The sequence below is a fragment of the Xiphophorus hellerii genome, chromosome 6 (genome assembly GCF_003331165.1).
Source record: "Xiphophorus hellerii strain 12219 chromosome 6, Xiphophorus_hellerii-4.1, whole genome shotgun sequence".
Taxonomy (NCBI): Eukaryota; Metazoa; Chordata; class Actinopteri; order Cyprinodontiformes; family Poeciliidae; genus Xiphophorus; species Xiphophorus hellerii.
In genome coordinates this window covers 23996530-24011136 of record NC_045677.1, presented here as the reverse complement: position 1 = coordinate 24011136, position 14607 = coordinate 23996530, and the positions used below count along the sequence as shown (strand labels likewise).

The 14607-nt window shown below is 37.1% G+C and overlaps 1 protein-coding gene across 2 annotated transcripts in view; it reads right to left on the bottom strand.

The window, feature by feature from the left end:
- The window catches only part of pigk (phosphatidylinositol glycan anchor biosynthesis, class K), an 86397-nt gene extending 71790 nt beyond the window's left edge, over positions 1 to 14607 (bottom strand). For both annotated transcript variants that reach the window (XM_032564976.1, XM_032564974.1), the window contains exons 1-9: positions 14482 to 14607; positions 14217 to 14270; positions 14017 to 14108; positions 13330 to 13465; positions 12679 to 12790; positions 11521 to 11617; positions 9725 to 9842; positions 7048 to 7158; positions 5081 to 5253 (exon numbers count right to left, since the gene is read on the bottom strand). In XM_032564976.1, the coding sequence (XP_032420867.1) occupies positions 5081 to 5253; positions 7048 to 7158; positions 9725 to 9842; positions 11521 to 11617; positions 12679 to 12790; positions 13330 to 13465; positions 14017 to 14108; positions 14217 to 14270; positions 14482 to 14547 (959 nt within the window). In that variant the 5' untranslated portion in view covers positions 14548 to 14607. The remainder of the gene's footprint in view (positions 1 to 5080; positions 5254 to 7047; positions 7159 to 9724; positions 9843 to 11520; positions 11618 to 12678; positions 12791 to 13329; positions 13466 to 14016; positions 14109 to 14216; positions 14271 to 14481) is intronic.

Here is a 14607-nt window from a genome sequence, read left to right as displayed (position 1 = left end):
CGTTTACATTCGTACATGAAAACGGCTGCAAACAGATGCACAATTATAAAAGAACACATCATTGAAAAGCATTAATAGAGCCTCCTGCACAACCAACAAGAATGCAACAAGTGGTTTCTAGATGGTAAGTCAACAACAAAACACTTTTCCAGCAGCCATTGTAGTGCACATACAGCAGTAAAACCAGCTGACCAAACGTGCTGGAGCTCTGCTTGGGTTGCTAGGAAATGGTACATTGTGACTTTATTGGGAGGTTTTTAAACTGCTCTTTTTCCAGACCAAACAACAGATTTGCCTGCGTCTAATTGCCTTTTAAAAGCGCTTGAGTTGTTTTTAGAAGCAGTAGAGACTCAAACAAAAGTATAAAAAAGTACAAAATGTTAATTTTGCATAAATAATGGGTCCCCTTTAAGGGTCTGTGCTTTGTAGGGTTGCTAAATGACACACTTCTGCTGCATCATGTAGACACTGGGGGCAGTTCCCCTTTATTGTCAGAATGGGGGGAGCCCACGTAGAAGGGGAATCACACTACTTAGCCTGCCTGGTGAGATCTATTACTAGAGTGGAGAGTCTGCCCAATGGTCAGGTTCAGGAACAACAGTGGACCAACTCTACATCCTCACCAGGATCCTGGAAGGTACATTTACTGTTTTATCCTTTTCAAAATGTGGCAGCAAACACCCAACCACAGTTCACTTGAATGAGAAAATGATGGACAAAATGCTGCCACTATAAGGCCTTAGAGAGACTTTCTAAGTCACATTCTGGTCATAACCGAAGAAGCATTTCTGCTAAATAAACCACAGCCATTTATTTCAGTAATTATGGCCTCAGAGGAGAGGATCTGTTCTACTGTGTGTCAGGACAGATTTGGTTCAGTGTTCAGCAGAGGGACAGCCTGAGGTGGAGACAAAGTTGTAGACGGAAAGCTGAGGTAGTTTGGACCCATGTGAAGGAGGGCTGTGGGATATATTGGACAGAAAATGATTAAACTACCTGGGAAACTAAAAAAATGACGACAAAGTATCAAGGATGCAGTGAAGAAGGTTTTTTGGGGGTTTTTTTACCCCTCCAGGGGGTCTTTTGTGGGCTCTAGTGTCCCTTATATGACAGTGGGCCGACAGGAAACGGGGAAGAAGAGGGGGGAAGACATGCGGCAAATATCGTTGGGTCCGGGAGTCGAACCCGCGACGGCCGCGTTGAGGACTCAAGGCCTCCAAATATGGGTAGCGCCAACCACTACGCCACCACGGCACGCCCACAGTGAAGGAGTTTTTAAGAGGGTTAAGATGACCAGGAAAGGTTCACATGGAGGAATATGATGCCTTTTAACTAAAACTTATTCTCAATTTTTTTGATAATTTTTGAATAATTAAATTGGATGTTTTATGTTGGGATGCATCAGAGCCTCAATGTTTAGAAGAAAAACTCCCATAAAATCATCATAACAACTGAATATGTGCTCTGCTGCCACATCGGAGCCTGGAATTACAACCACCACTACAGCCAAAGCTTTGAAATCAGGGAACATTTCTCCAACTTAAGTGATCAGAAGTTTGCAAGATTGCCTGAATTAAGGGTTTTCTGATTCCGCAGTATGTGCTCCTTCTGTACCAGTGGTTCAGCTGCACCGGTTTGTGATTTTTAATGGTTACACACACTCCAAAGTCTCCAACACTGTCAGATGCTGGATAGTGAGATGCATGAGATAGTTCCAGTGTCCAGAAAGGAGATAATGCTCAGATACTCCTATGTGAATCTTATTTTTTAGTTACCTCCACAATGAAAATGAAGATGTCTGCACATCCCCACCAAGTGGTCAGGTGTGTGAACTGAAATCTGTCAAAATGACAGAAGGCCTTCAGATTTTTCAGATACCGTTTTTAAAAATGGCCGAAAGTGTAAAATATTCAGTTAACATGACTTCTGCACAACGAGGCATTCCAAACTGAAAGCAAAACATCTCAATACCAGTGGTACCAGTGGAAACAAACTAATTGGTCAGCAATTGCAATATTACACTTTAATGCCAATAGATAATTGTCCATTGATTACTGACAATTAAATAGTTGGACATGCAACTTTTCTTCAAATTCAGGACTCATTTTTTATTATCTTTTATAGAGAAAGCCATCAGAAACAAACTCCTTTGCTGAATGAATAAGTCTAAATCTGTAAAAGTGTGTGTAATGTTGGGCTTCACTGTACTTTCAATTCGGAGATTTAGCTTCCACTTGTAATTGTTCAGCTGAGTGCTAAGTAACTGCAATCAGTAATTGTTTGATTTATTGAAGTACCTGGAAAAAAGGTGGATTAGCTGCTGATGGCCAACGACAAACAAATTCAATACCAAAAGAAGCAAACTGCTGTTTACTGCCTGATGCAATGAAGGGAAACATCTCAGGTTTAATCAGATTCAGCTCTGTTTCTGCCAAACATGCATTTTTAGAGCCTAATTAGCATCACACCTACCATTTCACGTCGAAAACAAATTCTCATTTGCTTAATCTGCAACTTCTGAGGCAAATACACCAACCCCCAGAAGATGACTTAATAATCCTGATTTTAGAGATCAAATCTGACTTTAAAAATTAATCAGGTCTCCAGTTCAGAATATTCTCACACACAACTCTACAATTTGACACTTGAGCAGATTAAGTCCAGGTGTTTAAAAAACGGTGAAGTTCTTGTTGCATGAAAAGTACCGATTCTTGGAAGCAGAGGCGGGGCAGCGCCTGCTGGTCCTCAGGCGCTTCTGCAAACTTTGCTCCGTCGAGCATCAAATGAATGAGGGGGTTGCTGGAATCTTGCATCAGAAAGGAAGAAGTGTGTCTCTGTGTGACTGAATCAGGCCAGCTGCCAGCTCAATAACAAACTGTGCTATGATTCTGTCGTGGCAGACCTAATGCGTCAGGCTTAATCAATAATAAAGTAATAGGGGAGATTTGCGTGCAATGGCTACCAGGCCTAGGGCCAAAATGGTCACTGACCAAAACTTCCATTGAAATGTGCCTTTGATTAGTAGCTCAGCAAAAAATATATCATCCTTAATTCCTTCTGGTGGTCTAATTAAACCCTGTTTAATGAAATTATTAAGAGTGTGTGTTTTTGTGTGTATTTGTGCTGTTTATTTTTATTTAGAAATATAAAACCTCCAAACTAGTGTGGAGGTTAGTGTGTTTTAATATAAAAGTATATGGATTATCTTAAGGCTTTCTGTGTGAACTGAGATTAATTTAAGAGAAGTTTGTGTTTAAGAGGGAGAAAACAGTATGTCACTAGTGAAAGCTCTCTACAGCCACCTAGTGGCGGGGTTTGTCAATCACAGCTGCTAAAATGAATCAGAAAATAGGGCAAATTAACCAGCAGAGGGCGCCAAACCCCATCAATCAAACCACCTGAAGTAGACAGATTTACAGCTTGAGACAGACAAGAGAAACTGTCTCATTATGAGCTTTATTCTGGTCTGAACTAATGCTTTAGAGTGCTTTTGTTGATCTGAATAACCTGGATAATTACCTCACAAACTCCTACTGCTAGTCAGTCTGACAGTAAAGAGTTGGATCGTCCATCCAGTAGAAACACTTGACCTTAATGAGAAGCTTACTCTTCTGAAAACAGGCCACTCAACACATTACTAGTGGAGAAATCTATTCACCAATAAAACGCGTTCTGAACTAAAATCAAAGTCTCATTAAGCTTGGAGAGAAACAATGAATGAATTTGGCCCACGGCACTTCAATTAAAGCACAGGCAGGTTGGCCTTAATGAGGCTTTTATCCAGGTTGTCCCACTTCCAGAAAGTTGGTGTAGCAGAAAGTTTTTTTCATTGACTATTTTTATTCATCCTATAAACTCAATTATGTGGCCAGAAGTTTATTTTGGGCTTTTAATCATCTATTTAAATTGTTCTTTCTTCATAAAGCTGTTTTATGTCTATATATGAAAAATTCATATGCACATTTGAGTCTTCAGCAGTGCTAATGAATTAAGCTGATCACATTACGACATCTGTTTGCAGGGATACTAAAATCAAGGTGTAAACAGCTAAAGGAGGGATTTAAACTAACATTGTGGGTGCATGCTGTCAATAGTAGCCTAATCATCTGATTATTTTTACCTCATAATTTGTAATTTAGTGAGGGTGGTATCCGCCCACAGAGCCTACCAGGCCATCATGTTTCTATGTGATCATCATGGGCTACATAATGGTAGCCCAGGATGGAAAAACTCACAAAATCTGATAAATAGGCCGATGTACAGCATCCTAAAATTTATGCAAGTGTAAATTTCTACTATTTCTGATTAACGTTTTTATAACTAACAGCTCAGATTTGCCCCCCACAGAAAGACATTATGGGTATATTATACATTTTCTCAATCCTTAGAGTCTGCTGAGTATTTTAGTTGTCAACTCTTGTGTCCCTGATGTCCCTGGATACCACTGGGATAGAAAAATATGCATCTGGTTTAGTCAAAAGGTGTGGGAGAATGTGTATTATTTCTGGTTTAAGAAGTTCTAGTGACCTCTGTGTTGATCAGAGAGACTCAAAGAGTCAAGAATGTCCCCTTTAAGATGATACCGAACACTACATTATAGGCTTTTGACAAATGCCAATAACATGAGCCTAAACCAGACATGCACCAGTCTCGAAAAAGAGAATTTATCCAAAGAGGTTGTTAACTTCATGACATGATAATAATGAATGCGCTACCATTTTGGAAGGGCTATCATACCAAAATATTAACTAGAGACATGTGTCTTTTCAAAAAAATATGGGCAGACTTTGCCATCTTTAAATGGACAAAAAAAACTAGTAGCTACATATTTGATCCTGTTTGTATAATTTTGACACAATATGGATGATGGTGACCCAGTCTGGAAAAGAAAACCTTTAACTTGCACATCAAGAGCTTGTTTTTATTGCATATTGATTTCACCCTAGAAAAATGTAGTAAGTCATTGAAAAAATTCACAAAAACAACCTAAATTAACCTAGAGCGAACATAGATGAAAATAAACGTATACATGTATAAACATTACTATTTAAGTGGAACTAATGTAATGAGCTCAGCTTACCTCTCGTCCACTTGCTCGATGGGGTCCGTTAAGTTTACAACTTCAGTGGTGATCTCGACTTTGCGGACGCTGCCGAAGAAGTCTGTGATGAGGACGCTTCCCGGATCCCTCTGGAAAAGGTCGGTCCGATGACCCGGAGTGGACACGCACTGACTCTTGGGACAAACTTTGAACTAAGGAGAAGAGAGTAATAAATTAAGAAGCAACTACAAACTTCAAAATAGCTACATAGTGGAATCAACTGAATAAAACAAGACAAAAGGTAATCTAAGATATGTTTGCACTTAAGAGTTATGAATGTGCGCCTGTTTGACTTTCTTGTCAAGATTAAACATGCATGAAAGAATCAAAGCAACGGTACAGATTTGTTTTAGATGACTGAATACATAAGACCGCCCTTCTGTCATGGATGAAACTGGCATTCGGACGCAGTTTTTTGTATTTACTTAGCTCGTGTTTATTCAATATTAATATTTGTTTGATTATCTGAAATATTTAAGTGTGACAAAAAAACCCAGAAGAAATCTGGGCATTCAGAATTTTATTTATTTCATAAAGGGGATAATAATGCATGTTAACGTGAATACGTCACGTAAACATGCCAGATTTAGACAGAGAGGCTAATTTTCATCTGCAGTCCCATAATAAGTTGATGGAAAGGATTTAAAAAGATTACAATTAACATGCATAGCAACATTCATGACTTGTGATTTATGTCAAATTTCAATATACAGCTAAAACAAATAGTCACAATAAAGGCATTTAAAAGTATTAACTAGATTAAAAATGGTACAAGAAATTAGTAGTTTTGATTATCAATATTTCCTGAAACTGTTCAGTGATGTAATAATTTTTAGTCCTAAATTTGAATTTGAAGTCCGAACAGAAAACAACAACTAAATGGAGTAACTTTTTCTAACTGGTATTTTACAGTCTCCCCTACTTTCATAGTAATTTATGGGAAAATTTTGTTCAACCAATAATTTACTGCACTGTGGAGAAGCAAGTGTGATTATACTCACAAGGTTTAAGTTTATTCTGCAGGTATTTTTGGTGCTTGGATTGTTAGGGTTGGAAAAAAACATCCTAAAAAACTTCTCCGTTAGTAATTTGAGCAATTTATTTAAGAAAAAAGAAATCATTAGCCTGACCTGAGCATAATCTCTGTTAGTCAAACAAATCACACACAAAATCACACACTAAAGCCTTATAGCGAATCCGAAAGCAGTTTCTTTAAAAAGGTCAAAGCTTTTCAGACTGGATTTAAAAACTTAATGGGCTTGTCAAGAAAATCTATAGAATTGATCAGTAAATCCAAAAAAAGCACCAGAACAAAGAGTGCATCTATAGAAACAGAACAACTGGATCGTATAATTAGTATTAGTCAGAGCACACAGAGTAACCATGTCGTTTTCAGATAACACTCCTCACGGGCCCAATGGCTCGATGGATCTCTGCAGGAGACCAAAAGATGAAAAGAGAGGAACCGCCGAGCCGAGCCGCGGAGCAGAGCGCGTACGCACAATCCCTGAGTCCGGAGTCAAACGCAAGCCGGTTCCACGCTTTGTTACGCATTCTCTTTCAAGTCTGGACAAGTCAAGGGAGACCTGCGTGTCTTTCATCTGAGGCAGCCAGCGACCTCACATTCACTGCCACGCATCCTCCATGATGAACTTTTTACAGTAATACTAATTTTTTTCCCTGTGGCTTTTGTATTTTCTTTACGCTTTCCGATTCTGCACTGAAATTATTCTAAAAAAATATAGCAGTTTGTGGTAGGAAGTTGATCAAATCAAGGGGTATGAATACCAAAGTTGCTGTAAACAGACTCGCTGGTACAGGTTTGGTTAAGCACCAGTTATTCGAAAGCTTTCATACATGTTTTTTTTTAAACCTGTAAGATTTCAGAAGTGAGAAAATCACTTTTCTTGTGGCCATTCATAAAAACATTAAAAAGAAAACCTCACCAGGTCATTCATGTTGGCTTTGCTCGCCGGGTGGATGTCCTCCAGGAACTCCAGCAGGTAGAAGGTGTAGCGATCCATTAAATGGACTCCTATAGCCAGGTCTGGTTGGTGCTAAAAAAGAAACAAGAAACAAAGCAAAACATTTTTAAATATTGCTATTTTTGCTGCTGTTTTTTTCTCTCTCTTTCCCACTTCTACCCTAAATATCTGTGTGACAATAAAACAAGAAATAATAGAGAAAATGAAAAATAATAATGATGAAAATAACTGCCAAGTTAAACAATTACATTTTTGTTGTGATATCACTTGGTTATGTTCTGTTTTGTCTTTGTTCTAAATGTATCTATTTTTTTTTTTTTTGTTAGTGACCTTTGATGGGTTTTTTTACCCCTCCAGGGGGTCTTTTTGTGGGCTCTAGTGTCCCTTATATGACAGTAGGCTGACAGGAAACGGGGAATGAGAGGAGGGGAAGACATGCAGCAAATGTCGTCGGGTCCGGGAGTCGAACCCGCAACGGCCGCGTCGAGGACTCAAGGCCTCCAAATATGGGTCGCGCTAACCCCTACGCCACGCCCAAATGTATCTATTTTAATGTGTACTACCTTTTTTGTTTGTTTTATTTTTTATTTTACAGCTCAATATTTATTTAATATGCACCACTTGGTGAATTTTCCAATAAAAAAACTTTATAAAATCATAATTAAATTAAAGAAATATACATATTGCTAATGTTTTCCTCCCCCAATAGCCCCTTCATTTAATTATAAAATTAAAAGATTTGTTTTGATGCCAATACTCAAAAGCGTTATTACTGCACTGTACATTTACCCCATCAATGAGCGAAGCAGAGCTGTGTAAATGTAATCTTCTGATAGGAGGAAATCACTCCTCAAAGTTTAAGTGAGTTTTAGAGAGCTGCCAGTAAGTGCCGGGCAATGACATCTGAAGAAATATGTTTTCATAACTCTGCTTTGCTCATTGGTGGGGTAAATATACGGTTCTGCTATGTGGACAGGAGAGAGTAAAATCAATTTGTGCACAGGAAAATGCTCACTGGAAGTGCTTATTTTAGTATTTTCAGCATGAATTCACACATGAAAGAGTATAAAGCTTAAATGAGTGTATTTTCTGCATCTTACTGGCATTGAAACTATGTTTTAAGTATATTGAACAGGGGAACTAAGTATATAATAGATTGTATAAACATACAGCCTTTATAGAAGCAAATGTTCTTGTATAATTCCAATTTTTCCCCACTTCTTTCTAGATGTTTTTTAGTTCAAAACATCTCTATATAGCAGTGTTTCACCAGAAAAAAATACCAAGGCCCAAAACAAGTAAATAAAATTAAAAAAAATTAAATAAAACTATAACTTTTGGCCATTTCTTTTATGCAAAGAAAGAAAAAAAAAAAGACTTTTTTACAGTGCAGAATAAGTTAGTCTGGATAGGCATGGAAATGATTAAACGATTGCGATTAATTGCCTATTAATAGTTTATTAGATTCAAATTAATTTCATTCGATTAACTACAAAAGTCCGGTTAGACCAGGGGTGTCAAACTCCAGTCCTCAAGGGTCGGTGTCTGTAACTTTTAGATGTGCCTCCGCTGCACCGCACCTGAACAGAATAATTAGGTCATTAAGGCTCTGGAGAACTGATCTACACAAGGAGGAGGTAATTAAGCCATTTCATTCCAGTGTTTTGTACCTGTGGCACATCTAAAAACTGCAGGACACCGGCCCTTGAGGACTGGAGTTTGACACCTGTGGGTTAGACCTTCTTTTAGTGTTGTAGTTTGCCCGCCATCCACCAGAGGGCGTCTCTGGTCATCCCAAAGCGAAGCCGGTTGATTCAGGATGACGGAGCCACAACAGAACAAGAAGGAGAAACGGTCCGAACAGAGTCCGGTTTGGGACACTAAATGAGCTTTATGCGGTTCTGCTTTGTAATACAGTCGACAAACTGCTAAAGTTTCACTCCAACAGCGCTCATTCATGACGGAGCAACGTCAACTTAACCAGAAATGAATGACGTGCAGAAAGACAGAGGGCTAAACCAGAGAAAAACTGCAACACGATGGAAAAAAACATAATGCCAGTAACCAGGGTTGGTTTTGAGGGCTGTTGTGAACGATGTTTTTTTTATTTCAAATTTAAAAATATTGTATTGATCCCAAAGGAAAATTAAATAATAATTGAAATTCTTCAGAGTTACTGTAGATGGTGATGGCTGTTTCCAGGAAAGATCTCCTGTAGCAATCTATATTACAGCGAATTTCAAGAAGCTTCTGACTGAAGCTTTTATAAGAGTCTCATGAAGGTTGTCCATATTCTATTATATTTGGTTGTTCACATTTAGTATAGTATGAAAAATTTAGCCCTTTATATTAAGGAAAGACAGTCCTCCTGATACAAGACAATAATCCAATTTTTAAGAATCAATTAATTAACTGTTAGTCGATCAGTGAGTTGCTTCGCCAAGTCTGGATGTTAATAATCAGATAAATATTTATATAACTAAGCTTATTTTCTCGATTTCACTGCAATAAGGAAGATGAACTCTGGTCTAGTCGGCACTCACAGGTGCTGTAAACAAAACTACAGAGTTAAAAACCTGCCAAAACTGCTGGATGATTTAATTTACCCTTTGAGTCGTTATGAGGGGGAATAACTCACCGACAGGGAGTCTTCCCCGACCTGACTGCTGGCCAGAGCCATGATGTTTGGAGAGTAAAACCTCTCGTACATAGAGGCGCCCTGACAAGTGTCGATGATGAAGAGCAGCTCGTTGTACCTGGACAGAGACACGAAACGATCAAACTCATTTTCTAATAAACCCCAATCACAGGGCACACAGCTGGCATCGCACTTGTCCATTTGCTCCAATAAAAAAAGCTGTTATCACACAACCCTTCACGCTGCAGTTACCATGGCCACCGAGTAAAAGCATCAGCACCATTCAGTCCCGCCAACACGCCTACACGCTATTTCACCTCCTTCAATCCTTCTGCTCTTCTCCTCTAAGAAAAACCTCTTCCCCCCTCGTTTGGTCAAACATAAATAATCAAATCAAGCTGGTTTGAGGAGAGTAAAAGGAGGTGGCAGTAATTAAGCAGCTAAAGAGAGCAATTATCACATCAGCATCAAAGCGGAGCTCGACTGTGGCACAGACACAGGTGACAAACAGTTTCGAGCCACTTCTCAGGTTTCGTTACAGTCAGATCTGCATGACGTAGCTCTACGATAATGCAGCTCTATATGATGCGTTTATATAAATAAAATAGGTCAAGGAGCTGGAAGATGTCTTGGATTAGCCTGGTTTCTCCTCCCAGTCGCCCATTACAAACCCACAAGGGACAATAAAGCCAAATTATTAAACTCAATCATCTAGATTCATATGAGCCTCTTCAGTGTTACGAGAACGTATGAGAAGAAATAATTAGTGCATTGATTTACTTCTTAATTACAAATTAAAGCTGTTGTTTTGTTGCAATCTAATTGAAATAAATTTAATTTGCATGAGACTTTTCAAAATAAAAATAAAAGCAAAACAAGAGACACAAACTTAAAATATATCAAGTCAAAATAAAACAAAGATGGAATCAATCAAAACTGTACATTAATATTGTTATTTGTATCTAATATACCTGCACAAAACAAATGTTGGGCTGCAACTAATAAGTCTTTTAGTATAAATTAATTGGGGAAAAAAACACTTTTGCAGTTTTTATATACAATATTAGAAATATATTAGAAGATGAAGGTAAAAAAATAATTAAATTAATTTTTACATTTAAAAAAATGCCAAAAATGCCAACATGACATTCCTTTAGTGAACGCTTCATGATCAACGGCAGCTAAAAAATACTTTAAAATGTGAAAAGCTCAGGCCTTTCTGCTTGAATGGGTGTTTATTATTGATCTGTTTATTATTTCAGTTAACTGGATAGAAAAAGTAGGAGATTTTTTAAAATGAAATTTAAACCAGGTAAAGACAGAACTATTCTCGGTAGAAAGTATTTACAGACAAATAATGGATTTTTATCTTAAATGCAAAATGCATACATTTTTGTACAGTTTTTGCTTAATTTCTGCTCTGAATATGTTCTTTCAACAAATGGCCTTTTTTGAGTCTGTAAACTCCAGTTATTGATTAATCAGTTGATGATTAATCCGATTAATTGCTTAAACCTAAACAGAAGGTTAGTGTTATCTTATTTAAATAAAGAGAGAAAAACAACAAAAAGCTAAAGCTTGAAACTAAAATACCAATTTATGTATGATATATAAATAAAATCAGCTACCGAATCTTTTATTTTGTAGCAATTAATAGCCGATTATTTAATCTGTTAAATTATTTATTGTAGAAATTTATTTACACTTTATTTATGGTAGTTATTCTAAAGTTATTCTAGGGAATAACTTTGTGAAGTCATTCTTAATTAGGGCAGGATTAGTCCTCCATAATTTACCTTCTTTTCTGCCACATTTGCTCAAAAGCATCAGCCAATTCCACGTTGCTGATCTCCTCCGAATCCTGAAACTTAAGGAAGCCGTTCCCACCGTGACCTGTCAATGAAACACAAAATATAGAATATTAAGACACATTTACTGGTAGCAGATAAAAATGAGACAGAAAATGAAAATAAAAACACAGAAGAAAGGTGCTAGTAATAACCTGATAAAAACTTGGCAAACGATCAAAGTGAACATTTTATACATTTGTTTTTTAAAGCAACTTTAATAAAATCAGAAAATACTCTAAGAGCTTAAGTCTAAAAAGTCAAAATAGAATAGCTTTGTCAGAAAGTCTCCAAAAAGCTAATATTTCACCACTAAAATGTTGACATTATAGGGTTCTTTGCACCAATAAGAAAGCATATTTCTCTAAATACCAAACTCATATCTGCATGAAACCTGAATTAACTCTGATTAAAGTGCAAATTAACCTTTTTGGAAAGAGGAGAGAGGACATCTCCCACAATACCTCCAATGTTTCCCATCTAAAATACCGTGAAAAGACCAGATTAATTGAACCTAAAGCCATTTCCTTCTTCACTGCTGCTGTTGTGCTTCTTCTTTGATTTTGCATGATATCTAAAGGTCATTAAATAAATATTAGAACATTTCCTCTATTGAATGTTGGAAAAAAGAAAGGGAGATTAAACTGGAAAAGGGCACCGAACAATTTAAACCCATAGAGTTACATGTTAAAACCTTGACAGAGAAAACTGGGCGATTCTGATCTCAGATATGCAATTTCCAGTTTTCTTTTGTTTCTGAGCTATTGATTGCAATTTTAATCAATTTGTTTTTCTCTGATATGAGAAAAAATAGTCATGTCGATTTTTTGATAGAGGTAGCAGTTTTGAATTTACCTGAAAAAGAAGGAGTAACAACATTAGCTTCACTTATGCATCAAAGCAAGACGTTTGCTGATGTGTTCACAACTAAAGAAAAGTAGGAGTTTTCAGATTCAAAGCAATTTATAAACAGAGGAACAATAACTGATTTCATAAAATTTCATCTGCAGTTTCCTGATAACAGGAGATCAAATGAGAATAAAACTGAGTTAAGAAATCAGTATTGGTGATTAAAAACTGTCAATAAGATTGGAAATAATTAAATACCAGTGAGGTATATGAGGATGTTGCTTCGGTCGTCAGACAGGAGGCGTTTGGAGCGAGGAGTGCTGGGGGGAAGCCGTCCAGTCAAGACTCGCAGGAAGTTCTCCACTGTCACCTGAAACAAATCCATTGTGGAACATTAACAACAATTTATTTATAACGGTTTATGTCTAATTAATCAGAATTTTTTTTCTTTTTCCAATCAATTTTATTTGTATACACTGTTCAGTAGTAAGGCAGTTCAAAGTGCTTTTCATCATAAAAACACAAAAATCAACTATTGAAGATTTACATTTTCCCAAGTGACATCATTTTACACATCAAATGATTATGGCACAAAATCAACTCTAAACAGCTAGATTTTTAGTCTTGATGTAAAGAAACTCAGTGTTTCAGCTGCTTTGCAGTTTTCTGGAAGTTTATTCCAGATTTTTGATGCACAGAAGCTGAATGCTGCTTCTCCATGTTTGGTTCTCAGAGGTCTGGAAGTTTGATACCACAACAGCAGATCTTTAATGTGTTGTGGTGCTAAGCTGTTCGGTAATTTATAAACTAACAATAGTATTAAATAGTCTATTTAAATCATCTAATTATGCTAAAAGCTTTAAAAAAGAAGCCAAGTGCAACAGTTTTACAGCCCAGAGGTAAACCGACCTCGTATCCACGGTAATCCACCTCAACGTCGTCTCCGTAGACGTTGAGCTCCATGTTCTTGTGGCTGAACACTGTAGCCGGTTTAGGATTTCTGTGGTTACAAGCCATGTCGTCGGCCAGCATCAGAACTATATGACTGGCACAAACAAATAAGTACATCAATATTGTTAAATATAGGTAAATAATAAAGTCAGTCATGTTGATTGGTGGTAAAATACATTACTTTAGTGTTTTTATTTAGTTTTTGGAAACACATTTGACTTTATGTTGAAGAAACTGAATAATTTCTCTTTATTTCAGAATTTTACTGTAAGTTTTGCTGCAAGTAAGGAATCAAGCTTGTTTCAGTGTTCTACTTTTCCACTTTTATTTGTGAAAATACATAACTTAATCACAGTGCAGTCAATAAATTAATCATATTTAATCACAATTATGGAAAAAGAACATTTGAAGTAAGTTTCAGGCAAAATCTGAAAAAAAAAATGTAATTATGCAAAGAATTTTTTATTAGTTCTCCTTTTTCTGTCGCGACTTTGCACATATTTTGTGGAAACTGAAGGACAAAAAACAGAAAACTATTTTAACGAGTCGGGCAAGCAGAACAACATTCCTAATTTGATATTTTTACTGTTATTACCACCAGTTAGCAGTGAGCCCTGACCCTGTGTTTGTGGGGCTGAATGGTACCTGTCAGGGATGCCCAGCCTCTTTACGCTCCTGTACACCGACAGAGAATTGGCCACATGTCGGTAGTTGAACCAGAACCTGGAGGTACACACCTGTTTGTCCAGTAAAACAAGAAAAAGTCTCTTAAAGCCAGAAGAAATCAGGGAGCTGCTCTCATCATTAACGAAGAAAATCAGTCAGCTTCATGAATAAATACTGACCAGAACAGCCCAGTTGTTTGTATGACCGCTGCTAAAGAACTGGCCTGCTGTATTCTGATAAAATAAACAAAACAAGACACAATACATGTAATTATTTTTCATGTGATTCTGATATTTAGAAGCGAAATTATTAATTCAGCAGTGAAATAGGGTTTATAAAGAAACGTAGCAAGCTAACCGGAAGCGATTTATTTGATAAAACATAACGCAGAAATACACAAATACGGCAGGAAATCCGAAGCTAGAAATACAAATTGATACTCACCTCGATATTAATGCAGTCCGTAACTAAATACGTTACGAATAAACTTAATAAAGTGAGTAATTTCATAGTGCAGCGCTGTCAACACTGCCTGGATATCGAGGAAGTAAAAAGCCAACCTGCGCGACT